The sequence below is a fragment of the Ictidomys tridecemlineatus genome, chromosome 3 (genome assembly GCF_052094955.1).
Source record: "Ictidomys tridecemlineatus isolate mIctTri1 chromosome 3, mIctTri1.hap1, whole genome shotgun sequence".
Lineage (NCBI taxonomy): Eukaryota > Metazoa > Chordata > Mammalia > Rodentia > Sciuridae > Ictidomys > Ictidomys tridecemlineatus.
In genome coordinates, this window is record NC_135479.1 from 6,291,044 (window position 1) to 6,317,580 (window position 26,537).

Sequence of the window (26,537 nt, forward strand, 5' to 3'; positions counted from 1 at the left end):
CCCGCGCTCCCGCCTCGCCTGTGCTGCAGCGCACACGCCCAAGTCCTCCCGTCCTCCCCCAGCGTCCCCGACCTGGCGCGCCCAGGGAGCCCATGGAGCTGGCGCGCGGCGCGTCCAAGGGGGATGGCGGGGCCGAGGCGCTGCTGGGTGAGCTGGAGGGGCTGGTGCAGGACGTGGTGAGGGCAAGTTCCTGGTGGGAGCTCCACGGCGTGGATTGTGCCATCCTCGCACTCAGCCTCCTCGCCTTGCCAGCCGGTGAGGACACGGTGTCGGGGACAGAGGGACAGGGACGGGCTGCGGGTGGGGGTAGGCTGCAGCGGAGGGATGGTTGTGCTTGCAGGCGGTGCTGCAGCTGGCCTGCAGTGGGGAGGGGAAGTCGGACCTGTGCCGGGGACCTTGGGTTGAAGGGTTACACCTTAAGCCCCAAAGTGTGGCTTAGAGTGTCCTGTCCTGTGACTCCAGAGGAACTGGACTCAGAGGTGGGAGAAAGTCTGATAGCTTGAAGGTGGTGGAGGGAAAAGTGGAGAGGAGTCAGGGAGGGGTGGGGAGGGAAGAGGTGGCCATGAAAAAGGGAAGAATGTTCTACTGGGGACACCGGGGAAAGGGTGAGAGGAGGGGGAGAGCGCTTGGAGGTTTCCCTGGAGCTCTCTCATGGTCTGGAACTCTGCGATACCTAACCCCCATCTCTGCTCTGTTTGAGAGCTCAGCAGGGAAACCTCAGCAGATTCAGGACCCCTGAAGTTTCCCTGGCAAGATCTTGGGGCTCTATTTCATCCCAAATCCTGTAGGGAGAGCCAATCCATCCCCCTCAGGTCATGGAAGGTCCTGCCTCACTCCTGCCTGTGGCAGCCCCAGGGCTGGGCCCCCTGTGGCCAGGGATTCTAGGGTGGAGTATTTAGGCCCAGATCTTCAGGAACTGGAGGAAGACCCTGTTCCCTTGTCCCCTCCTCTGTGCAGGGTTCCTGTGCCTGTCCTCTGAGAATGTCCTGGTCTTTGCCATTGGCATCACCATCTTGGGCGTGTGCCACTCCACGCTCACTGTCAAGGGCAGCCACCTGGCCACTCATGGTGCCCTCACCAAGTCCAAACGCTGGAGCAAGATCTGGTTGCTCTTCTTTGTAGAGGTGAGCCTTGGACAGGGGAGGGCTGCTGTTACCAAGCAAGCAGTCTCACTTGGTGCAAGCATGCAGATGTGTACAGGCGTGTGTGTGTGTGTGTGTGTGTGTGTGTGTGTGGGCGTGCATGTGTGGACAGCCATGCACAGGTTTCCAAGCCCTCAAAAGGGAGTTTGCACCTGGTGGGTAGAGAACTGTGTGAGGCACATCTGAGTGTCTAGCTATGACAGTGAACTTGGCCTGGGCACCTTTCTTTCTCCTGAGGATGTTCACTCACCTCTCTGCAGCACCAGGCCAAGTATGACCAGGGCTTCTTCCTCCTATGAGGACACCTGTGGCTGGCAAGTCCAGTTTTGTGACTGTCTTGGCCCATGGCTGCAATCACTAGAGCCTCTGGGTTTTGCAATCAGCGTTTAAAATGTGACCCCACACAGAAGGGGCAGGGGCAGGTCTGGTGTTACAGAGTTCCAGTTTGTGGAACTAGATTGTGCCCTTCTGACTCCTGGCCAAGGCTGAGCCATCCTGAGAGGCTCCCTGTTCCTTCACGTCTCCGATGGACCCTCCTCTCTCCTGACTCTTGCTCCCCTGTCTTCCATCTCCCCACTGTTCTGCCTTCTTACCTGGGGGCCAGCCCAGGAAGGCAGAGGTGGACAGACTGTCCTCTCACAATGGGGCTTCCAGCAGCCTCTCCAGAGCCTCTCCCAAACTTGTTCTGCCTTTGCTTCCAGAGGAACCTTCCCCTAACCACTCAGGTCCTTTATGAATAAATCAGAAAGCTCGTAACAGAAGGAGTCCTTTTCTGGCAGGGACTGGTTGCCATGACCTTTAACTCAATCACTAACTTTTTATAAAGTCATGTAATCTTATAAAACTTTATATGACACACACATAGGTCTTCTGATTTCACCCACTGAGTGGAGGGGACATTTCTCACCTGGCTTTCTCCATCCCTTGTTTTTCCCCCTCCTCTTCCCACCAGCACGTTTTCTGAAAGGCTGAGGTCAAGAGGAATCCACAGGTTCCCCATTCTCAAGGTCAATTTCAAAATGTTTCCCTTTCCACGGACCCCTGGATGTGGTCTCAGCCAGACTCAAGGCAAGACTGGACCCTGGGGTCTGGCTCAGAGCCTCACTGAGTTTGTAACCTGCCAAAGGAGGCAGGGGCAATGTTGGCTGTGTTGCGACATGGCAGTGTCACAGTGCCAGGACCCAAGGGGTAGGATTGGCTGTTTTGAGTTTTCAAAGCTGCACTGAGTGCCAGGAACCTGGAGGCGGTTGAGGGTGAGCAGTTTTTGTGGTCTGTGGAATGGAGCAGACAGCAAGGGACTTATTGTACAGATTTGGCCTCAGGGTTCTCACACTTGGGTGAATAGCTAGGTGACCGGGAGGTCCAGACGAGTTGGAGAAGCCTCAGTGACCCTGATATGCACTAAAACATGAGAACTCCTGACCCTGACTTCTCAGGGCCTCAGGCTGTCATATGAGTAAAGCCGGGAGCCAAGGACACTGTGCCACTGGAGAGCTGTGCGGGAGCCAGGCAGCCCCGGGGCTGGGTTCTGCTTGCTGTCCACCGTCTTGTCCCCTGGAGCCCCAGACCAGTAGCATCATCTTTGCCTTTTGTCTGTTCAGGCCTGACTGAGCTCTTGGCAGGACTTCCATCAATATTTGTGGACCATGACCATGCAATTCACTTGGGGTCAAGGTCCCTGGAAAAGCTGATTGACAGAAGGTTATGCCCTGGAGGGTCACAGCCTATGTCCCCTCAATGCTGGAGAGGGAAGGCTTGGCTACCCACTCAGCGTGTGGCACTGGCTGATTCGCTGTGATGGACCACCAGGCAAGGCACAGTGACTTGCACTCAGGCTCTCAAGTCATGGGGATGAGGTGGAGTCAGTAAGGGAGATTTTCGGACCCCAGGGTGTGGCTCTGGCTACCCTCTGGGGAAGGTCCAGTCCCTGTGCAGGGGAGGGCTGGATCAGACCTTCTAGCTGACATGGTGAGGCCACAGCAGTCCTTAGAAAGGTTGCTGGTCTTATGGCCAGGCAGGGGGCCAGGGTTAGGGGCACATCCTTTGCAGCCTCGAGCCTTGGTTGGAATCCCAGCCCACTGGGCTGCCCTGAGCTTGGGCAAGTTAGCTTGGTCCAGCAGCCAGTGTTAGTTCCTCCTGGAGTCAGCTGGAGGGAAGGCCTGGCCTCCTTCCTGAAGCAGGCAGGTGGCTGCAGAGAGCCCACCCAGGCCTCGGCTAGGGCCGGGTCCTGACCTGTCTCTCCCGCTGGCAGGGAGAGGTGATCAGCTGCAAGGGAAGGGGTTTGTTCCACTCCTTGTTTTGATTTTGCTCACTCACAGGTTGCAGGGCTCGCACTGTGTTGGGGACTGGGTTGCATGGCACAGAGGACAAGCTCTGGAGGTCTGGCACCTCAGAGGATATCGGGGACCTTTCCTGGATCCCTGACTGTCACTTCTCCTGCATACCCGTGTCTCTTCCCTGTCATCCTTTTACTGATGGGGCCCGAGTTCTTCCCGGACTTGGACCTTCGGGAAGCACCATGACTGTAGGGAATCTTGGCCCAGGTTCCTTCCAGGGTCCTGCAAATTCTGCCACCTCAGGCATCCGCCAAGCACCACTGGCTTTGCTGAGCACCAGCTTTTGCTGTGGTTGCCTCAGGATTGACCACTCCTAACCCGGGTGGAACCAGGACCTCTCTGACCCCACTGGGGAGTGGGGAAGCAGGCTGGAGGAAGGGGGGCTTCTACTCCAATTCCCATGCCAGGTGAGTTCCCCCAGAAGACCCCCCTCTGGCTCACCTGGGAAAATTCCTCGTCCCTCCTAGTAGCATAGCCCATTCTCTAGCCCTGGTCTCACCCAGCCCAGCACCTGGCTCTCCCTGCCCTGGGTTATGCCACTGGGACTGCCAGAGAGGGTGCCACACTCAGTTGGCCGTCAGAGGGTGGGGGCAAGGTGGGGTGAGCAGGCTGCCAGGCTTCAGTCCAAAGGACTGGATCCACTCCTGAAACCAGAGGGTTTTAGGGACTCTCCTACAAGTTGTTCAATAATCCAGGATGCTCCCCTGAGTGGGAGGGAACCGGCCCGACCAGTTACTAAGCTCTTGATTGTGTCTCAGCTTCAAATCCTCCTTGTAAAGTTGGCTTTGTGCTGCGGGGTGGAGTCACAGCTGGTCCACAGGGAGCCCTGCACAGCAGACTGTGCCCTGCAGGGAGGAGTGTCACACAGGAGAATGCCTGTCACCGTCTGCAGGTCCCTTGTGATGGTGAGAACCGCTGAGAACTCCCAGCCTAGACATGGTCTCCATCCAAGCCCCAAGGACTCCTGTTTGAGGAGGAGCAACTGGGCTATTTTTTCCTAGTGCTGGAGATGGAACCTCGGTCTCACACATGCTGGGCACTCACTCTGCCACTGAGCCACACCCCAGCCTCCACTATGACTTCTTATTGTTTTATTCTTTAAAATTCACTTGGTGGGGGGCTGGGGCTATAGCTCAGTGGCAGACAACTTGCCTAGCATGTGTGAGGCACTGGGTTCAATCCTCAGCACCACATAAAAATGAAAAAAAATAATAATAAATAATAAATAAATAAATAAATAAATAAAGGCATTCTGTCCATCTACAACAAACAATTTTTAAAAATTAAAAATTAAAAAAGAATTTAGAGGGCCAACACGGATCTTCAGTACAAAATACAATTTTTATATAAACTTTTTATTTAAAAAATTATTATAGAGTCGTTTCCCCCAGGGTTATATTTATATAAGTGTCATAAGTGTCATTTGATGGTGAAACCGAGGAAGCTGTCATTGGTACAGTGTGTGTGTGTGTGTGTGTGTGTGTGTGTGTGTGTGTGTGTGTGTGTGTGTGTTAGTTCTAGGCCATTTTATCACATGTAGCTTCTCAAAATGCACTCTTAACGACCTTGGCGTGGCTTCCTTAAGAAGCCTGAGGCCCAGCATGGTGATGCTCACTTATGATCCCAGTAACTCAGGAGGCAGAGGCTGGAGGATCATAAGTTGGAGGCCAACCTCAGCACTTAGTGAGGCTCTGTCTCAAAATAAAAAATAAAAATGTTTGGAACATATCCCAGTGATAAAGAGCCCCTGGGTTCAATTCCCAGTTACAAACAAAACAAAGAAACAAACAAAAAAAAAAAAAAAGAAGAAGGAGAAGGAGGAGAAGTCTGAGACAGGAGGCTGGGGGAGACAGATAGCAGGGCTCTGGAGCAGCTGCAGCAGCCTGCAATGGCACACTGGATCTGAGTGTCCATCCCCGGCCATGCTCTGCTAGGTGCCAGGGACCAAGGTGAGTAAGACCTCAGTTCCCTAAGTGCTCAACCCAGTGAGAGCCCCGATGATACAGCTGACACTCGCTCGCTGCTAGCTGTGTTCTTGTCTGAATCATCTCATTTAACAGTCATGCCTTTCCAAGAAGTCAGAGCTGTTCGCACCCTTACTTTGGACGTTAGGGGCCACTTACCTGGGATGGTAAGTCCCTTGCTCAGGGCTGCACAGCTGATATGTGGGGCAGCTGACATTCAAGCAGGAGGAGCAGCAGATTGTGTTGAAGGTGCCAGGGGTGCTGTGAGGACCCTCTGCTCTGGGGGGAGCGTGGTAGGGACGCCGGGCAACATCTGGAGATGCTTCTGACAGTCATGACCGGGTGTGTGGACGTGTGTGAGCGTAAGAATGTGTGCCACTGAGATCCAGTGGGCCGAGGCCGTGGGTGCTTGTCAACATCATACAAAGCAAGACAGGCCCACAAGAAAACAGGGCCCAGCCCCAAGCGTCAGAGGGCAGAAGCTCAGAACCCTAGGGAATTTCCCCAAGAGACACCGGCTGGCCTCGGGGGCCGGATGGTGATTTCAGACAAAGCCGATACAGGGACCAGGGATGGGTATGAGAAATAGCACAGTGCTTGAGGGACCCACAGAAATCTGGGGTCACTAGAATCTAGTGGGGATCTTGTAGAAAAGAGGTCAAGGAGGCCCACGTGCCAGGCAGAGGATCTGGGACTTTGTCCTGTGACCAAAGCCAGTTGTCTCCATTAGTAGTTTAAAAACTGATTTGATTGATTTTGTGAGTAGCTAACATGATTCTAGAATTCAGAATTTTAAAGGTGCAGGGATAAGTCTTCCTCTCACATTCCATGGCTGCCCCCTTTTCCTCTTGGGAAATGATGGGAGATGGAAGTTGCCAGTCTTTTTTGTGACCTCTGATATTTCCCTCTTTATTTATTTGTTTGTTTGTTTGTTTGTACTTGAGATTGAACCCACTGATGCTCTACCTCTGAGCTACATCCCAGCCCCCCCACCCCACACACACCTTTTGCCGTACTGAGGATTGAACCCAGGGGTACTTGACCATTGAGGCACATCCCAGCCCCTAAGTTGCTGAGGCTGGCCTTAAACTTGTGACCTTCTTTCCTCAGCCTCCCTAGTGACTGGGATTACAGGTATGTGCCACAGTGACTGACCTCTGTGTTTTATTTGTTAAGTAAATAGTACCTTACAGAATTTAAAAACATAGATTACGGCACAATCAAAGCTGAGTTGTGACTGTCACAGTACTGGGTTCGAGGTAGATGAGGCAGTGAGGGCTGGAGGGTGTTAGTACAGGCCAGCAGAGAGATGATGAGGAATAGCAAGGTGAGGCTGGAGGATCAAAAGTTGGAGGCCAACATCAGCACTTAGTGAGGCTCTGTCTCAAAATAAAAAGTAAGGTGCAGATGCAGGAGGAGGTGCAGGAGCAGGTGCAGGAGGAGGTACAGGACGGGGTGCAGAAGGGGGTTGCTTGGCTGGGATGGGGGAGGAGGAAGGTGGAGGAGGAGGAGGAAGAGTCAAGGGTGAAGGCCAGGTTTCCAGCAGTGAGCCACTCCTGAGATGGACTCAGACACGAAGGGCAGATGGTGGGCACTGTGGTCAGCATGAGTCTTTCAGACATAGGCAGGATGAGAGAGGGGTGGTGGGACATTGCAGGGACAGCTTGCCTCAGACTGGAGGGGCTCTGGGCTGTGGTCTGTCCAGCTCCCATTCTTCCCTGCAGACCCTCTTGCTGATTCCCAGGGGAACAGCAGCTCCTTCTCAGGTGGCTTCAGAGGGGTAGGGGCCTCTGGGAGTCTGTGGGCCTCAGCAATGGGTTTATCAGATCAAACACAGGATGCTAGGATAAATTTGAATTTCGGGTAAGTAACCAGTGTTTTTGTACATGTGTATCCCAAATGTCACACACATGGGTGTTTATCCCAAGTTCAGATTCACATTTTCAATTGCTGCATGTGACAGCCCTATTTAGTGAAATACAGGTCCCCTAGCATGAGTCCTCAGGGTAGCTCCCCAGCAGGATTGACATGCATAGTCATGCCACTCCTGGAAGGACAGAGGATCAGTGGTGCAGGCCACGGAGGAGAGCCCCTTGAGTACTTGTCCTGACGGCCCTGGGCTTGCTGTGGTTGGAACGAGCCCATCAGGGTTCTCTCCCCTTCCAGGTCTTGACCCTGGTGTTCCCAGGTCTAGCCTGGTGCACAGCACTGGTCAGGGATGAGGATGCTTAAGGGAACAGACAACTGTATGAAAGGTAAATAAAGGAGAGTTTTGGTGCCCCCTAAGTTTAGCTGAAGATGTCAAGAGGAATTAAACTGACATCAGCCCTCTGAACATTCTGGCCTTTCAGAGCCTGCATGCTTCAGAGGGGAGCTCCTAAGTCTTCCTAGGGACAAAGAGGGTGGCGGTTGATATCAAGAAGCAGCACCAGTTGGGTGTGGTGACCACACCTGAAGTTCTAGCAACTCAGAAGGCTGAGGCAGGAGGACCACAAATTTGAGGCCAGCCTCAGCAACTTGGTGAGACCCTGTCTCAAAAAAAAAAAATAAAATAAAATAAAATAAAGAGGGCTGGGGATGTGGCTTTGTGGTACAGTGGACTTGGGTTCAATCCCCAAGACTTAAAAAAAAAAAAAAAAAAAAGCAGGGTTGGGATTGTGGCTCAGTGGTAGCAAGGTGCTGGGCTCGATCCTCAGTACCACATAAAAATTAATAAATAAAATAAAGGTATTGTGTCCAACTACAACTAAAATTTTTTTAAAAAAATTATTTTAAAAAAAAAAGAAGTGGAAACACCAAACTTGAGGCTTCTGGAACTTTCTTGGGTCTGGATGTGGAATCCTCTTGGGCAAGACATTTAAATGACCCTTTATAGCATGAAAACAGCTCATTTTCCAACTAACTCAGCAGGATGTAGTTGTTTGCCCATGCCCCCAGCGAATCTGGCAGACAGATTGAGGTGCACGATGTCCATCTTCCCCGGCTACCCCAGCTCACCCCAGCTCACCCCTTTCTCTCCCTCTCAGGAGGAAGCATCTGAGTTGGAGCGAGAAGTCCACTGTTATAGCAATAGCCTCAAAGCTGTTTTTATTCACATCAAAAGGCAAAGTCATTCACCAGCTCTGAAGTGTGTGCTGAGTCACAAATCACATGTCAGGCTGTCACCTGTCTCCCCTGCATCTGCAGGCCTGGGCATGTGCTGAGGGCCCTGAGGGTGGCATTCTCAAGATGCTCAGTCTGGATCAGGCTCCGGGCCATTGTGGCAATGCCACTCAAAGTGTGGTCAGCTACTGTTCTACTGGGAGACGGGGAGCTGGTGCCAGGAAGAAGATCAACTGTCACCAGGAAGGCAGCTGAGTGCAGCTGACCTTTCCTGACCAAGGAACTTAAACCAGCTGTGCGACCCCCTGGGTGAGGCCTAGGAGTAGGCGGGCCCCACTGAGACCAGCAAGACTGAAAGACACTGTTACTTGAGTGACAGCCTGCCCTCTGCAGCCTCCTGCAGAATCTGTTACAGAAACAGAGAGGCCGGCTGGGGATGCGGCTCAAGCGGTAGCGCGCTCGCCTGGCATGCGTGCGGCCTGGGTTCCATCCTCAGCACCACATACAAAGATGTTGTGTCCGCTGGAAAAAAAAATAAATTAAAAAAAAAAAGAAGCAGAGAGGCAGACCTGCCCCTGGTGCATGGCGTCACCTGAGAGCAAGGTGCCCATTCTGTTGCTGGGGACTCCCTCACCTTGGGGTCCTCTCCTTCACAGGGACCCAACAGGTATTGCTGGTTCAACCTTATCTGCCTGTGTCTTCTGTAAAACTGCATACGTGCCCCTCGGTGTCCTTTAGATAGGCTGCTCATTTTCCTTATCTTTCTCTGGCTTCTGCCTCTGTGGCCTGGACCCAGAGCCAGGCTTTGGGTTGATTGCGGTGAGTACCTCATCTCCACAGCAGCTTATCTTGGTTGAAACTGGACGTCAGGGTCCAAATCCCCTCTTTGCCACCTCAGCTGTATGACTTGGGGTTGTGTGGCCTCTCTCTACCTTGGTTTTCTTGTGTGTGTTGTGGGGAAGAGCACAGCTGACCCTAGGTTAGGGGTATGTGAAGTACTGAACACTGAGCAAGGTCCGATGTGTTCAGTTGTCTGTCTTTGACCAGCCCACACAGTGGTATTGGGAAACCTGTCACGTTCTCCTGGAAACAGGCAGGCAGTGTCTTCAATAAAATCAGCAAAATCTTCTGGTCCGGATAAAATATTGGAAGAGGCATATATCTGCATACTCATTTGCATATATCTACATAAGAAACACCACCCTAGCACCTCTTTTGCATTTAGAAAGACTGTTGGAGCTGGAGTTGGGGCTTGAGAGCTGCTCCCAGTGGTTGAATCCCATCCAGAACCCACGCCAGAAGTCACCTCTAGGGAGAAGCTAACTCAGCCTCCACTTGAGGCCCCCCACCCCACATTGTGCTGCTCAGGAGGTGCCTCCTTTGACCCCACGCCACTCCTGCACCCCTGTCCTTGCTGCTGTGGGCTCAGAATGCAAAGTGGTGTCACAAAGGAGCAGGTGGCTGAGAGATAAACACAGGCGAGAGAATTGCCATGGCTGCCCACTTTGCCCACCTCTGAGACTCTGGAGGTTGTCTGGGTGGTAGTCACAGCAGAGTGGCCATCTAGGAGCCGACCTTTCTGTCCCCAGATTCTTTACAGAGCCACATCAAGAGGATGATGTCGTTTGAGGTCACCTGTACCTGAGAGTTGATGATCCAGGCTAATCAGCTTGGGGTGCAGAGAGGAAGGCCCTGGAATTACAGGGTTTGAGGAGGGTAGGGGTGTTCTCGAGGTTCCCCCAGGTCTCACCCCACTCAGCTGCGCCTAACACAAATTGGTGTGCTCTCTGGCTCCTCCTCTAGGTGTGCTCGGCCTTCACTGCGGAGTTCGGGAAGTTCAGCCACGTCAACATGCACCACGGCTACACCAACATGGTGGGTCTGGGGGACTCCAGCACGTGGAAGCTGCCTTGCCTCAACCGCTACGTCTACATGTTCCTCGCGCCCTTCCTCATCCCCATCATCACCCCGCTGGTGGCTCTTGGTGAGTACCTGATGGCCTGGGTCCAAGTGCCCTGCAGAGGCCTGTCCCACTTCCTTCCTTTCCCTCCTGGCTTGGTGGAAGCCAGAAGCCTTGGGTTCAGACCTTTTGGTCTCTGCTAGACTTTCTGAGCCAGACAACCGGACAGCAGGACACATGTCCAACTCTAGCTCTGCCACCTACTGGCTGGTGAACTTGCGCAGATAACCTGACTTCTCTGAGCCTCGGGTTCCTCAAGGATGGTGTGAAAGCATAATGAGGCCACAGCCCAAGCTTTGTAGATGCACACTGATCATTGTAATGGTTGGCATCACGGGAGCAACACCACGGAGTAGAAGGAACAGGGGGATGGTGGCCTTAAGTTGGTCATGTTGATTAGTGGCTCCCTTCCTCATCCAAACAATGGATGAACACTCAGGCCACCCCGCTTGGCCACCAGGAAGCCAGCTGGTGAGGACTCCAAACCTCGCCTGCCCTCATTCCCTGTCTTGCCCTCTGGCAGAGCGGCTGTGGAAGGTGGAGCTGCGGATAGCTCTGCGGACGCTGGGCCTGATTTCCCTGGGCCTTTACTCTCAGTACTGGCTGCTCCTGAACGTGTCCGGCTTCAGGAGCCCCAGCTCGGCCCTGGCCTGCATGCTGCTCATCAGGGCCCTGCTGGCCCACCCCTTCCTCCACGTCAACATCTTCCAGGTGAGGCCTCCCCACCCCTGGCACTAGGGAGTTATGGGGAGCACTCTCCAGGGAGGTGACTCAGGCTGGGAGAGGGAGGGCACAGGAGGAAGCAGCCCCTTTCTGGGGTCCCCTCTCGGTGGCTTGAGTTTTAGGTGAAGAGTTTGCTTGCCCTCAGCCAGCTGCCCTGCCTCATCTGCAGGTGGATTTTCATGTGAGGTGAAGCGAGGGTCCCTGTCAATGCCACGAGGCAGGCAGAGGAGGGAACTGGAGATGGGAGTCTTGGTGGGAGGCCGGGGGCTCCACATTCAGTTCTGGTGCATTTCCACTGGGGTGTCTCTCTGTGTCCCCATCAGTGGAGACCCCAGGTTGGAGTTCCCTGTACACTCACCTGGCACTCAGTACAACTGCCATCAATTACTTACTCCCATAACTGTGTCCCATCTGCTTGTCCTTCTCAAATGGAGGTTTCTGCTCCCCTCCAAGTTCCCTAGACCCAGGACTAGGGAAAAAGGAGGTACCTGCACGTACTCAGTGAAGGAAAAAGCACAAGAGGATGCACAGACTTGAACTTGAACAATGAGTGGGGTTTTGAGTGGTGAAGAGAATAGGGAAGGTCTCTCCAGGACGAGGCGAAGGCACGGTGCCATGTGGGCAGTCTCAGGCATTCAAGTACCAAGGGTGCGGAGGTCCCAAGCCAGGCCTCTCGTTGTCCAGATGGGAGGAGGCCCGAGAGATGGGAGAGACTCAGCTCAGAGCCCAGATTGGGTTGGCATCAGAGCTGGGCCGGAGCCCCACCCCCTCCTGCCTCCACCAGGTCCTTCTGGGTTAGGACTTGAGGGGCAGAGCACACTGGGCCTTTGAGTGCTTGGTGAGGACACCTGAGGCAAGGGGGAGGTCCAGGCCCCATCGCAGGACATGACCACATGTCTGTCACAGCACATAGGGCTGCCCATGTTCTCCCGGGACAAGAAGCCCCAACGGATCCACATGATGACCCTGGGGGTTCTCAACCTGCCCCGGCTGCCGGTGTTGGACTGGGCGTTTGGCCACTCGCTCATCAGTTGCCATGTAGAACACCACCTGTTCCCCAAGCTCTCTGACAACATGTGTCTGAAGGTAGACGAGGGCTGGGCTGGAGGGGCTGGGAGGACATGCCTGGCTGGTGGTGGGCAGTGGTAACCTCTAGGGTTCAGCTGAACCCTGGGTTCCCCAACTGGCCTGGTCAGAAGTCACCCAGGAGGGGCACCCTAACTGACAAGCAGCAACGTGGGTTGTAGGTCAGAGACACCTGGGTTTCTTACCAGCAGTGGGACTCTGGACAAGTTAATTGAGCCTCAGCTTCCCCATCTGTAAAATGGGATGAAACTGCTTACCTACAGGACTTGAGGATGGGCTGAAGAAACAGAACTGAAATACTTGACACCAAGCAGGTGCTTGGCAAAGGGAGCCATGCTTTTCATTTCCCTGTGCCAAGAGGGGCTGTTGCATGGTTGGGACCTCAAGGGAAGATTTGGGGGAGAAATCCTCCTTCCCTTGCCTGCGAGTAAAGCTGAGGGAGGCAGGAGTTTTCAAGGCCTCAGCCCTCAGCCAACACCCCTGCCCTCCCTGCCCTGAGCATTCTGGACAAGGCAGATGGGAGCTGGGGCTAGGAAGAGGAGACAGCTCCTGGGATGGACGGGCTGCGGCAGTCCCTGCTCACAGCCCCTCCTCCTGCCATCTTCCAACAGGTGAAGCCTGTGGTGTCCCGGTTCCTCCACGAGAAGCAGCTGCCATACCAAGAGGACTCGTACTTGGCTCGCTTCCGGCTGTTCCTCAGCCGCTACGAGGAGCTCATGGTGCAGGCCCCGCTGATCACTGAGGTGGTGGGGCTGCAGTGAGGGCTGGGCTCCCCCCCCCCCCCCCCCGGCCCAGCCCTGGTGCTCCTGCTGCTTCTGGTTCTCAGGTGGTGTGCAGTGGTGGGTGGTGGGCGTGGAGCACGGAGGCTTGGGTGGGCAGTGAGACAGGGCAGCTGATGGGTGCCCTGTGTCCTGGGGTTGCTTGCCCTGTTTGCTTTTTGGGGATTGGAGGGGTCTCTGGGTGAAAGGAATCTTGGTAACTGGGCATCCTGGGCCTGGCTCCATCTCAGGATCTTCCCCTGCTCCATTTGAGCCTGGCAGGGCAGCAATGCCAAGGGTGAGGCCAACTGGGAGAGGGAAGGGGCAGAGAGCAAAGGTCAACCTCTTAGCTGGGGCCCCCTTGACACTGAGAGAGTGGCGCACTTGCTTGACTGCTGCTTCTTCCTCTGCTCTTCAAGGCTCTGACCCAGGGCCCCCTCCCCAGGGAACATGGGGCAGGGTCACTTTTGGCAGACTCCCTAGTTTCTCAGCCAGAGAAGCCTGTTCAAGTTCCCAAGGCCCACAGTGTCACTGAGATGAAAGTGAGTATATTTTGTAGGGAAAGCTCTCAGGATAAGAGAGGGGAGAAAGTCCCTCAGGGACACAGCTGGGGGAAGAGTATAAATAGATTTGATCGTGACCTTGGCTAGCTCTGGAAGTCTGCTTTGTTCCATGATGTTTAGAAGCACAGGCCTGGGAGAGAGAATTACTGGGAGGTAGCTGAGTCTGGAGGGGGTTATGGGAACCAGTTTGAAGGACAGGTGGCCTTAGAGGAGACAGAACAAAGAGGGTGGGGTGAGACAGATGAGCTTGAGGTCAAGGGCTGGGCTTGCAGTGAAAGGGTGGTCGGCAGCCTAGGGGTGAGGTGGGAACATAAGGAAACTGCTGGTGCCAGACCTGGGAAGAGGCCAAATGTGGGGACCCAATGAGATTCAGCCCGAAGTAGGCAGAATTGAGGGAGGCTGGGAGCTGCCCCAGTTGGGGGCTGGACTGAGAAGTTCTAAGAAAGTGCCCAAATGGAAGCTGAGGGAGAGCTAGAGGAGGCCAGATGTGCGACATGAGACCACAGCAGTTCATTTATGCAGAATTTCCCACAATTGACATTTTACCTGGATAATTCTTCTTGGCTGTCCTATGAATTGTAGAATATTTAGTGGTGCCCTTGGCTTCTATCTACGAGATGCTGGGATTCCAATCATGACAATCAAAAATGTTTCCAAGCTGGGCACAGCAGCACATGCCTGTAATCCCAGTGACTTGGGAGACTGAGGCAGGACTGCAGGTTCAAAGCCAGCCTCAGCAACTTGGTGAGGCCCTGATCAACTTAGACGCTATCTCTAAATAAAAAATTAAAAAGGGCTGGGGATGTGACTCAGTGGTTAAGTGCCCTGGGTTCAATCCCTGGTACGTATACACACACACACACACACACACACACACACACGTTTCCAAATGTGGTCAAATGTCCCTGGCCTATTGAAGAGCACATCTCCAGTCTCTGGTGTGGACTCTGGCACCTCTGCCATGTAGCTGCTTGGTATCCCTCTAACTCCTACAGGCCTTCTCCTCTAGCTGTGGCCCTTGGTGGCCCCATAGCTCCTTCGGGCACCCTCTCCTCCAGCTATGGCTCTCATGAGTTCCCAAGCTGCTCCTTCCTGGGACTCTTTGGGGGCCTGGCCCAGCAGTCTCAGCTGTTGCTCACCCCAGGGTGCTTCTCTGGTCCCTTAACCTTGCTCACACCTCTTTATTTCTTCATTAAACTCTCTTCAATCACCCCTTTTGAACATGCCATCTGTTCCCTGCTGGGAGGCTCACTGACAGAGCAGAGTTTTGGATCCAAACAGCCCTCCTGGAACGAGGCAGGCTTGGCAGCTGCCCCAGCCTACTGCTTTGCTATATGATGTTGCTTCTCTTTTGAAATGCATTAGCCACACAGAAATGGTCTTAAGGTCTAGGACTGTGATTCATCAAACAGCTAATTCTCCATATGAAAAATGCACTGTCAGGAGAAAGGCCCCACTCTCATACTCCAGGCTAATGATTAAAACCGTCCAAATACATAACCAATGACTCAGTGTTATTGATCTGGGCCTGAATGGGGTATAGGCAGCAAGCAGCTGGATGTATCATGGGCACCTTAGAAATAAGTCATTTGATTTTTTTGAAGCTTGATTTTCTGTTACTCTGAGGATGTGAGCTGGGAATGATTGTTACTTGAGAAGTGCGGAGAGGTGACAAGAGTGAAATGAAGTGCTTCTAGGGTTTTGCAAATACCTGTGGTCTAGTTTACAGAGGTATGTGGGAAGCAACAATATTGATGATAATATTTATTTTACATGTAGCAGATGTTTTTAACTGATGTCATCTAATTTTAATCTTCAAAAGTTGGTACAATTTTTTCCTCATATTACAGATGGTGGGGAAAAAAAGACAGAGAGTAAACTTCTTGATGTTATATAGCTAATGAGTGGCAAAAGAAAGATGTGAACTCTGTATTCATGTTCTCAACTGCTAGACATACTGCCTCTGATGGGCAGGGAAACTTATAGAGCTTTCTGGGTGACTGATTCTGCATTTCCACCTTGTTCTCCTGTGTGAATGGATAATCAATGGTTTTATCAGTAAGAAAAATTCTTTATGAATGTGCATTGGGTGGTAGGCCCTGTTTGAAACTCCAGGAATAGGAGTGAATGAGATTAGGCTGCCCACCCTCATGGAACTTACAGTCTAGTGAAGAGGTTATCAAATTCTTTCCATAAAGGGCTAGATAATAAATATTTGGGGGTTTGTGGACTATGTGATCCCTGTCACAGCTACTCAAATGTTCCATTAAAGCACAAAAACAGCTAGAGACAATATGTAAAGATATGAAATGGCTTTATTCTAATAAACTTTATTTATAAACACTGAAACTTGAATTTGTGTAATTTTCCTATATCACAAAATATTTTAAAAGGTTTTTAAAAAATTAAAAAGCAAAAACCCTACTTTGTGTACAACCAGAGGTATGAAAAATTGTGCTCTATATGTATAATATGAATTGTAATGCATTCTGCTGTCATATATAACAAATTAAAATTTTGAAAAAATGAAAAAAAAGCTTCAATTGTCATAAACAACAACAAAAAAGCAAAAACCAATGTCACGGATCATACAAAACCACCCCTTGGGCAGCACTTGGCTTGCAAACCACAATATGCATACTCACCAACTAGTGAGATAGCCATAAAACACAATGACAGAGCAGAATAGTATTTACTTCTCAGGAGGGAGGGGGAGTGACAAGTTGGGAAGACTCAAATACCTGCCATGCTCTATTTGTCAATCAGGGGAGTGGTTACATGTTTACACCTCATGATTCAAGCTGTACATTTTGATTTGTGAACTTTTCTATATGTTATACTTCAGTTAAAATAATTAAAAATGGCAAGCAGGGTAGTGTTGAAAAATTACAGAAGGACATTGTTTTGGACTAAATATTAAAATATGTATTATTTATCCTGATTGCTGAATTTTTTGGTGCCCCCTTAAATTCTGCACCTGAGGCAGGTAGCTCACCCTGGTCCTCGGGCTAATGGACAAAAGCAGGAAGGAGGCAGAGTTACACAGCTGAGCCTTCAGGGATACTGAGACAGCACAAAGGCCCCTCTTCAAACTGCCATAAAGTCAGAAAGATTTTAAATATGTCACTCAGAGTAAAAGGCTTGAGTTTATCAGAAGGGATGGGAAAAGGTAAAAGGGACATCCTCAAGGAAGAGAATGGGTCCTTTCCGAGAGGAGAAGAATTTAGCTTCTCTGGCCTTCCAGTTTTATTGGGATCCCAGGGGAGTTTCCAGAAAGTTCTGCCCAGGTCCACCTCTTGCCTTTTGACTGACAGCAGGATGACATCAGGCTTTCAAGTCCCCACGCCTTAACAACTCTAGGTCCCTTTGGCCCATAGTGACCAGTTTTAATTGGAACCTGTTCTTAACAGATTTTATGGTTAGGGGAATTTTCCGACTCTTCCCTTGTTCTGGGATCTAGTCTGTAAGAGTCACAAAAGTCCCTTCAGTGTTACTTGTGCTCTTATCAGCATTCCAGGCCTGCGTTCATCCTGTCAACTGAAGCCAGGCAGGGCTGCAGGTGAATTGCTTTTTAGAAAACAAAGCTTACGGGGTCAGCAGACGGGCCCAGTTTACATTCTTTTGGGGAGTGGGGTGGAGCCCCTAACCTCCTGTTCTCGCCGCTCGCATCCCTGGGGCAAACAACTCCCCCTGCCTCCCCCGACCCGCGTTTCCTCACCTATAATGGGGAAGGAAGAGGGGCGGGACAAGCTCTCAGGGTCTAACATTCTTCCTCGCCCGATCTGGACAGCACCCGGGGTTGAAGCGAAAGTCGCCGAGATTCAGGGAGAGAGCCCGCTTCCCCGCACTTCCCGACTCTGCGTCCCTCCAATGGGCGGGGAGGAGAGCTTAGAGCTGGAGTCCTGATTGGCTGAGGCTGACCACACAGGAGGATGCGCTTCAGTAAGGCAAACGCGCGTTGCGTCATCAGTGAGCGACTAGGACCCTTAAGTGAAATAAACTCCTTTCTAATTGGCTCCCTCCTTCCAGAGAGACTGGAACAGCGGTGGGGGATTCGCTGTCCTCCAACTCTAGGCTTCCGGTATTTGGAGGGAGGGTGAAGATTGGGGAGAAACATCTGAAGTCTCTAACGGCCCTGAAGTCCTGAGGGGCGGGACTTTGGCCGTAGTGGGTGGACCCTGGGGCGGGTCTCTCGTGGGGGCGGGAATTCTTTGGGGGAGTGGGTGGAGCCGCAACCTGTGCTTTCCTAGAGTGTGAGGCGGGGCCAGTCGTGTGGGCGGGATCAAAAGTCGGACGGGGCGGAGTCAGGGGCGGAGTCAAGGTGGGCGGGGCCGAGCCGACGCCGAGCGCGGGGCAGTCACAGGGAGCAGGTCCCAGCTATGGCTCCGCGCTGCTGGCGCTGGTGGCACTGGTTGGGGTGGCCACGAATCCGACCACCTTCCGCTAGTAACTCCACGAGTAGGTGCAGGGCACTTTGGGCTGGATGGGAACCCGGGAGGCCTGGGAGCGCGAAGTGTAAGGGTCGCCGCGGAGCTGGGCTGAGCTGGAGAGGGGAGAGACTTAAGGAGTCCATTCATAGAGAAGTGAGGGGTGGTGTCGGGCGAATGGGGGCCTGCGTGGTGAGATGTGAAGCCTCACGGATGTGACGGGGGTTAGCAAAGATTGAAAGGAGAGACCATGAGGTCCACGTGTGTGAGACGGGGTTGACACAGAGGTCTGTGTGGAGACAGGGAAATTTGAGGTGAAACAGGGTCTGTAGGAGCAATATCGAGTTCTAAGGAGAGAGGGGAGTTAAAAGAAGCCAGAGAGAAGGTTTGTGGGGAGATCCCTACGGGTGGGCGGGGTTGGGATGTTATGGAGTCAGTGGGAAGATGTGGGATAATAGCTGATTGGGTAGGGAACTCTCTAAGAAAAATGAAAAAGTTCTGGGCAGGGAAGCTTCAGGGGCCATGAGGGTTGTGGACAGGACATAGGTTCATGGGCAAGGTGTGGGTATCCGGATAAAGACACAGCCTTTGGGGGTTCAGATGAAGTGAGGAACCCTGTAAATGCCAAAGCTTTGAGAAAAAGGAGAAGGAAGGTTCAGGGGAGGGTGAAGCTCTGCAAGACGCATCTCCTGACAGACTCTACTGAAATTGGTTTGGGATTAAAGTGTTGATTTGACCTTGCTCCCCTTCTCTGCCCAGACTCAGGCTTCTACCGGCATTTCTCTGCACAGAAGAATCCCCAGATCTGTGTGGTGGGCAGTGGCCCAGCTGGCTTCTACACGGCCCAACACCTGCTAAAGGTAAGCCACTTCTTCAGGCTTCATCCCCATAATTCATTCACCTGTTGCTCCATCCCAAGGGCAAGCTCTACCCCTTTTGGGGGTTGCCTGATGAGGAAGAGGCTCCCAGCCCACCTAGGCTGTATACTTTTTACCTGTTTTCTTACCTAGAGCTGAGGAGTCCCACCTTAGGTCCTCAACTATGAAAGAAGTGTGTTTTCCCCATAGTTGGTTGTCAGTGGCTGATGGGCAGCTGTGCTTCCTTGGCCAAGCACTCTAAGGAGCTTATGCAGCCCTCCAGATTGGCTGTCTTCTCCTCATCTTTTCTCTTCCTTGTCTCCAGTTTGTCTCTGACAGCCTGCATTTCGAGGCACCTTCTTCTCCCAGCTTTCTGTAATTTTGTCCAATTTGCTGTGCCCTCCTCACCCACAGCTCCAGTCCTCCTGATGCCTGGCTCCTCCCCATTACAGGCCAAGGTCTCAAGGCTTTCAGTATTGGCCAAGGCTACCAGATACACTAGAGCAGGGGGAGACCTAGGTTAACTGAGATGAGTCAGTGGCCTAGGTTTGGAGGAACTTGGAGTGTCTGCGGAGAGACAGAAGAAAGGATGAATATATTAGTTATATACACTGCAGATTAAGAAAGATAGGGTGGCTTTGGGATTAGATAGGGTGGCCCACTGTCCTGATTTGCCTGGGTCAAGGGATTTTCAGTGCTGAAACTAGGAAAGGTCTCATGGAGACCAGGATGAATTGGTCACTGTTGAAGTGGCCTACACATGCTTCCCAAGCAACATGGGTGACAGAGCTAGTTAAATGATACAAGCAGAGTGAGCCAGGCCAGGTGGGTCAATAAGAAGCTCTTTCCTACCAGGTGTGCTGGCACATGCCCATAGTTCCAGCAACTTAGGCTGAGGCAGGAGGATACAAGTTTGAGGCCAATGTGGACAACTTAGTGGAATCCTGTTTCAAAATAAAATTGGAGAAAAAAGTGAGGGGCTGGGGATATAGCTCAGTGATAGGTGTTTGGTGCATTTGAGTTGCATGAAGGCCACTGGCTATGGGAAGGGCCTCTGGTGTGTGAGGAGTTAGCCTGGAATGCAAGGCCATGGGTGCAGGAGGACAGCCTGGGCTCTGGGATGAAGGCCAGAGAGCTCATACCATCTGGGGGACCACAGAGCCCCTCCCATTTTTTGTGGTACTAGGTATCAAACCCAGGCCTCTTTAAGCTGGGCAAGCACTCCTACTAACTATATCCCCGGCCCAGAACCTCATTTTAAATTTCCATTGTACTTGCTGTTTGCAGGGTAGACATAGGTAGGACTGGGATAATGATAAGGGATCAGAAAGAGATGAGCAAAGAGACCCAGGGGCTAGCTCTGGGTGGATGGGGTGAAAGGAAGCATGGGAGCAGAAGGGGAGACATTTGGGGGACAACAGTATGGTTTTATCTCAGTGGCTTCAGGATGTCTGCAGTGGGTAAGACAGCCTAGGGTCTCAGGGTTAGAGCTTGGAGAGAGGTCTGGGCAGAAGAGGGAGAGGGAGAAGGAAAGAGAGATCCATAATTTGAGATCAGGAAGAAGTCAGTAAAACCTCCCCAGAACTTGGGGAAAGGAGGGTCTCAGACTAGGAGCACCTCCAAAAGTGTCCTTGTTAGAGGGAGAACAGAGGGAAGGGGAACCAAGAAGGAGCAGCCAGAGGGATGGGGGGAACTATGAGGGTAAGGGAGGGGGTTTCCTGGAGGATGGGGTTGGCCAGGTGAAATAAGGGGTATTATGATGGTGACCTTGGAGAGAGTCTTCTTACCCAAACAAATAAAAGCACAGAAGGTAAAGACAGCTGGGTTGTGTCATGTTAGGACTTGACTGTCAGGCTGAGCAGTTTGAACTGTTCCATGGCAACAGGCAGCAAAGGAAGGTTTTGGAGCAAAAGACAGGTAACAACAGTGGTATTGATAGTAATGATAGTTTACGTTGATTGAATGCCCTTGTGGGGCCAGGCCTTGGCCAAGAGCTTCAGGACTTACTCATTTTACCTTGAGCTTGACCCAGAAGGGATGTTCTATTGTACAGAGAAACTAGAAAACTTTCTCTGTGGCACAGAGCCAGTTAGTGGTGGCCATGGCTGTGGACAGGCAGTGGAGTGGAGGAAAGAGGGGATTTCGCAAAGCTGAGGCACTGAGGGCAGGAGCGCCTAGGCCTTGCATTCTGTTGAATCAGGAGGTACTACAGGAAGTGTCTATGTGGGAGTGCAAGCCAGGGTGTCTTCCATAGGAGCCCCATTGCTGTACCCCAGATGGTTTGTGGCCAAGATGTCTCACCATCTTGACCTCCTGATGCTTCTCAGTTTAGAGGAAGAACCTGAGACCTAGGAGGTCCTGGGACTTGCAAGGCTCATGCTGCTGGTTGGTGGCAGAGCCAGACCAGGCTTATCTGCCCAGTCCCAGCTCTGTGCCATCACTACAGCCCCTCAGGGTGCCGCAGGAGGACAGGCAATATGGAACTTCTGTTAGAGTGAAACTGTTTTCTAAGACTGGGAATAAGTTCATTTCTACCTCCTTCTCCCCTGCCCATGCCCCTGCTATGTCCTCATTTCCTATCTTGTTGGTCCCTGTTCCAGTGGGATGACATTGGAGACTAGAGCTAAGGGTAGGTATGAACTTAAAAGCGTGGTTGGGCAGAGTGGCACATACCTCTAATCTCAGCTTCTTGGGAAGCTAAAGCAGAAGGATCACAGATTTCAGGGCCTGTCTCAAAATATAAAAAGGGCTGAGGATGTAGCTCAGTGGTGAAGCTGCCCCTGGGTTCAACCCCTAAAACCATTAAAAAAAAAAAAAGATTTTCAGAAGGTGATTCTGAAGTCATGAGACCTGCTGAGTATTTCTAGAAGTGTCAGAGGGTCGGAGGGCAAGGCTGATCTGACTTGAGTAGATGATGCTCCTCTGATACTAAACTCCACAGAGGGGAAGCTTTAGCTCTCCTTATTTTGCCGCATTTCTCCCAATCTCATGGCTGGCTATCCTTCCTGAGGTCCGACCTCAGCCCATCTTACTGCTCGTTCTGCCCCATACCCCTTGTTGGGCTCTCTGGACAGAAGAGGAGACAAGGGGCACTCTTTCTTCTCATAGATAGTCAAAGCCTCTTTGTGTTTTCTGCTCTCTGAGCTGAGTTCTCCTGCTCTGTCTGGGGAAGGGAGGACCCAAGGGGGCCCTGCTTTTCCCTCCACCCTCCCAAATGTGCCTTCTCTCCCAGCACCACACCCAGGCCCATGTGGACATCTATGAGAAGCAGCTTGTGCCCTTCGGCCTAGTGCGGTTTGGTGTGGCACCTGACCATCCCGAGGTGAAGGTAGGTCTCTCTGAGTATTGAGGGTGGTGTTTGGAGACACTGGTCCAGACAAGGAGGTCAAGGAGGCTCCCTGGCTGGATAGAATGACCCTAGGCCCCCCGTGATGGTTCAACCCAGGCAGGCATGAGGGTGACACTGGGTCCCTGGAGCTGCCTCAACCTCTAATCCCTCCCTTTTGGGGGCTTACTGGCAGAATGTCATCAACACCTTTACCCAGACTGCCCGATCGGACCGCTGTGCCTTCAGGGGAAATGTGGTGGTGGGCAAAGATGTGACAGTGCCTGAGCTGCAGGGTGCCTACCATGCGGTGGTGCTGGTGAGTGTGAGGGCCCTGGCGGGGACACTGTGGCTGGAGGATGGTAGCTGAGGCACGGATGGGGCAGGGCTGAGGCCAGGATGGAAGCTCCTGAAGGGATCCCTGGGGACCAGGTGGGGCTGCCTGGCCCTGTGGTGCTGGTGCTGGTGCTGAGGGCTCTGGGCTTTGGGCCTGTGATCTTTCCTCAGAGTTATGGGGCAGAGGACCACCAGAGGCTGGAGATTCCTGGTGAGGAGCTGCCTGGTGTATGCTCGGCCAGGGCCTTTGTGGGCTGGTACAATGGGCTTCCTGAGAACCGGGAGGTGAGTTTGGGGAGTACTCCTGCTGCCACTTCCTCCCCAGCCCTTACAGGGCCAGGGAAGCCCTCAGAGGCCAGAGCTGGGGGAGGAGGCAGTGAGGAGTGAGATGAGGAGGTGGGAGAGATGGACTGACAGGCGTGGCAGGTCAGCCATGGAGGGACTCTGGGCAGAGGTGGGGACAGCTGGGGGAGAAGGGCCCCACCTGATGCTCAAGTAGGATGGACTTTCAGAGCTGGGACTGGGCATGAGGTGTCTGCAAATGAGATTAGCCTGACTAGAGCTAAGGCTAGGGGCACACTATAAGACCTTTTCCCTGCAGCTGGCACCAGACCTGAGCTGTGACACAGCCGTGATCCTGGGGCAGGGGAATGTGGCTCTGGATGTAGCCCGGATCCTGCTGACCCCACATGAGCACCTGGAGGTGAGTAGGAAGTCAGCTGCTGCAGGTGAAAGCACACTGAGGGGAGGGTACCCTGCTTGCAGGGATGAGGCCTCCTCCCTGAAGCCCAGCTCAGCACCTGTTTCCTCAGGTGCCCAGCCAGGCAGAGGCCCTCTGGAAGGCAGCCCTGTGAGCTTCATCTTATATCATTTCCCCTTCACCTTCAGCATCTCTGGTTCAAGGGATTTTTTTTTCTTTTTTTAAGCTTAAGTGTGCAATAGGACCTTTGCACACACTGTCCCTCTTGCTTGGAAGATTCTGGCTCACCTCCTGTCAGTTGTGAAAGTTCATTGGCTTAGTTATTCCTGCCACCAGGAAGCCTTCCAGATCTCCATGAATAGGTCCACTTCCTCTGTAATATCTTTTTCTCACAGATCAGTCTACTTTTTTTGGGGGGGGGGGTACTGGGGATTGAATCCATGGGCACTTAACCACTGAGCCATATCCCCAGCCCTTTTTATTTTAAGACAGGGCCTAGCTACGTGGCTTAGGGCCTTCCTAAGTTGCTGAGGCTGGCTTTGAACTCGCAATCCTCCTGCCTCATCCTTTCAAGCCACTGGGCCTACAGGTGTGCACCACTGTGCCTGGCAGATCAGTCTACTTCTGTTTCACATATAGCCTATTGTCAGCACTGCAGTTTCACACTCATTGATGAGATTTGATGAATATTTCTCTCTTCACAAAATAAGAAGCTCTGTGAGGGCCAGAACCATGTCTGTTTTGCTCACATAGACTGATCTTGCCTAGTGCTGGGCACATGGTAAACTCTCAGAACTTGTTCCTTGAGAGTCAGGGTTTGCTGCTAGTTGGAGCAATCTGCAGAGTTTGCAGTAGTGCTTCATCTGACCACCAGGGGGAGCAGTCGTTCAGTTTTGGGCTGCCAGCTTTCTGCTCAAGAGTTTGGGACATGACCAAATGGAGAGTCCCCTTCTCCAGGTCGGTGTCCAATGATTTCAAGGACCTCCTTTTGTGCTAGAAAACAGACATCACAGAAGCTGCCCTGGGAGTGCTGAGGCAGAGTCAGGTGAAGACTGTGTGGATAGTGGGCCGGCGTGGACCCCTGCAAGTGGCCTTTACCATTAAGGTACAGGGGTCAGATGAGGAGGGGCCAGGGTCCCAGATAGAGGGTCTTCCCTTGGGGGATGGGGTGGCTCAGCCCCTGGGAGTGCTGCTGCCTGGGATAGAACAAGGCCCCCAGGGCCATGTGCTTTCCCCCCTCCTGGACTGGACTTGGGTGGGCTCAGGAGTGGACATGCTCAGGGCCTGACCTCCTCCCCACTCCCCATCTTCAAGGAGCTTCGAGAGATGATTCATTTGCCAGGAACCCAGCCCATTTTGGATCCTGCAGATTTCTTGGGCCTCCAGGACAGAATCAAGGGTGAGGGGCCCTGGCCTGGCCCCCGGCTCACAAGGGAGGGATGGCTTAGGTCAAAGAAGGCTTGCGGGAGGACTCAGGGAGTGGCGCAACCCTAAATGTTCTGCATTGCTGACAGAGGTTCCCCGTCCAAGGAAGCGGCTGATGGAACTGCTGCTTCAAACTGCCACAGAGAAGCCTGGGGCGGGGGCTGCCCGCCAGGCATTGGCCACCCGTGCCTGGGGCCTCCGCTTTTTCCGAAGCCCCCAGCAGGTGCTGCCCTCTCCAGATGGGCGACGGGCAGCAGGCATCCGCCTAGCGGTAACCAGACTGGAGGTGAGTCTCATGCTACCAAGGACCTCTCCGTTCTAGGCCTGCCCATCCAGCCTGCTATTGCTTGCACTCTCCCCAACAGGGTGTCGGTGAGGCCACCCAGGCAGTGCCCACAGGAGACACGGAGGACCTCCCTTGCGGGCTGGTACTGAGCAGCATTGGGTATAAGAGCCGCCCCATTGACCCCAGTGTGCCTTTTGACTCCAAACTTGGGATCATCCCCAATGTAGAGGGCCGGGTTGTGGATGTGCCAGGTGAGAGGGTATGGGAAGACTGGGTACCTAATTATGGTGGGGAGCTGGAAGGCCGATGTCCCCAGGGCCACTCATTCATCTAGTGACCCACTATGAGAACCTGCTCTGAGGCAGACCCTGTCCCAGGACCCAGCCCACCCTGGCCCTAGAAGGAGTTCCCAAGCACTAGGACATGTTGTCATTATGTCCTCCAGTAAACCTTCACCAAAGCCTGGTCTGGGTCGGACCTGTGCTCAGTGCTAAGGTTAGAGATGAGCACCCCCATCCTCAGCTTCCAGTCTAAGTACCCACGTGCGTTCATTCAGTAACAGTTACTAAAGGCCTCTGGACTGGGGGTGGACAGGCCCTAGGGATGAGGGGCAAAAACATGGCAAAAGCAGGTTGAGAAGAATTAAAGGTGGTAGACTAGTGGCCATAATGGGCCCAGCTGGTGGGTCTTCTGGGGGACTCGGTTGTATATCTGCGTGTGCATATGCGTATAGGTTGGGACACAGGCTTGTCCAGCAGTGTCCAGCCATGTCCACTTCCTTTGTTGCCCCATTCAGGCCTCTACTGCAGTGGCTGGGTGAAGAGGGGACCCACAGGTGTCATTACCACTACCATGACGGACAGCTTCCTCACTAGCCAGATGCTGCTGCAGGACCTGAAGGCCGGGCTGCTGCCCTCAGGCCCCAGGCCGGGCTTCGCAGCCATCCAGGCCCTACTGAGCAGCCGAGGTCTGGGCCCTGATGCTGAGATTTGGGGAGTGGGAGGATGGCTTCTCTCTCTGGGAGGAGGGTCCTCTGGAGGGGATAAAGGAGGAGGTGGCAATATTGACTTCTCTTTCTTCTACTTCAGGTGTCCGACCAGTCTCTTTCTCAGATTGGGAAAAGCTGGATGCTGAGGAGGTTTCCCGGGGACAGGGTGCTGGGAAGCCCCGGGAGAAGCTGGTGGATCCTCATGAGATGCTGAGGCTGCTGGGGCACTGAGCCTGGATCCCAGTCCCTATCAGGAAAAGAAAGAGCACTGTGCAGGGAGGAGGGGCATGAGTCAGTCTGAGCCAGACTCTTCCCCAGCTACAGCACCACCTGCCCGGGCTGGGGGACTTGGCTGGCCCTTTTCCAGGGGTCTCTGAGTACTGCCTCCTATGAAGTTGTCCTTGCCAGTGTGGGTTAGGAGGTAACCTAGTGTTAGGTGGGGTGCAGGCCCATCCCACCTCCTCCCACCTCTCTGCTGCTGGATTTTGGGGGGCTACTAGATCAGGAATATGATGGAAATAAAGCAGTTACAACCAAGGGCCATGGTTGATGGGACTAT

At 52.9% G+C, this 26,537-nt stretch overlaps 2 protein-coding genes and 1 long non-coding RNA gene across 3 annotated transcripts; 2 read left to right on the forward strand and 1 right to left on the reverse strand.

The window, feature by feature from the left end:
• Fads6 (fatty acid desaturase 6) lies at positions 1-15,983 on the forward strand. The gene is made up of 6 exons (XM_005332534.5): positions 1-255; positions 958-1,124; positions 10,348-10,528; positions 11,028-11,215; positions 12,134-12,313; positions 12,925-15,983. Exons 1-6 carry the CDS (start codon positions 93-95, stop codon positions 13,072-13,074), a joined length of 1,029 nt encoding a protein of 342 aa, XP_005332591.3. The 5' UTR covers positions 1-92; the 3' UTR covers positions 13,075-15,983.
• On the reverse strand, positions 14,849-20,581 carry LOC144375972 (uncharacterized). The gene is made up of 2 exons (XR_013435939.1): positions 19,068-20,581; positions 14,849-18,177 (listed from the first exon to the last, which is right to left on the reverse strand). It is a non-coding gene; the product is annotated as an uncharacterized LOC144375972 (long non-coding RNA).
• Positions 17,958-26,515, forward strand: Fdxr (ferredoxin reductase). The gene is made up of 12 exons (XM_005332530.5): positions 17,958-18,092; positions 18,821-18,921; positions 22,151-22,246; positions 22,440-22,562; positions 22,751-22,864; positions 23,181-23,282; positions 24,277-24,384; positions 24,594-24,678; positions 24,794-24,990; positions 25,070-25,241; positions 25,787-25,957; positions 26,079-26,515. Exons 1-12 carry the CDS (start codon positions 18,014-18,016, stop codon positions 26,207-26,209), a joined length of 1,479 nt encoding a protein of 492 aa, XP_005332587.2. The 5' UTR covers positions 17,958-18,013; the 3' UTR covers positions 26,210-26,515.
• Positions 26,516-26,537: the final 22 nt, after the last annotated feature.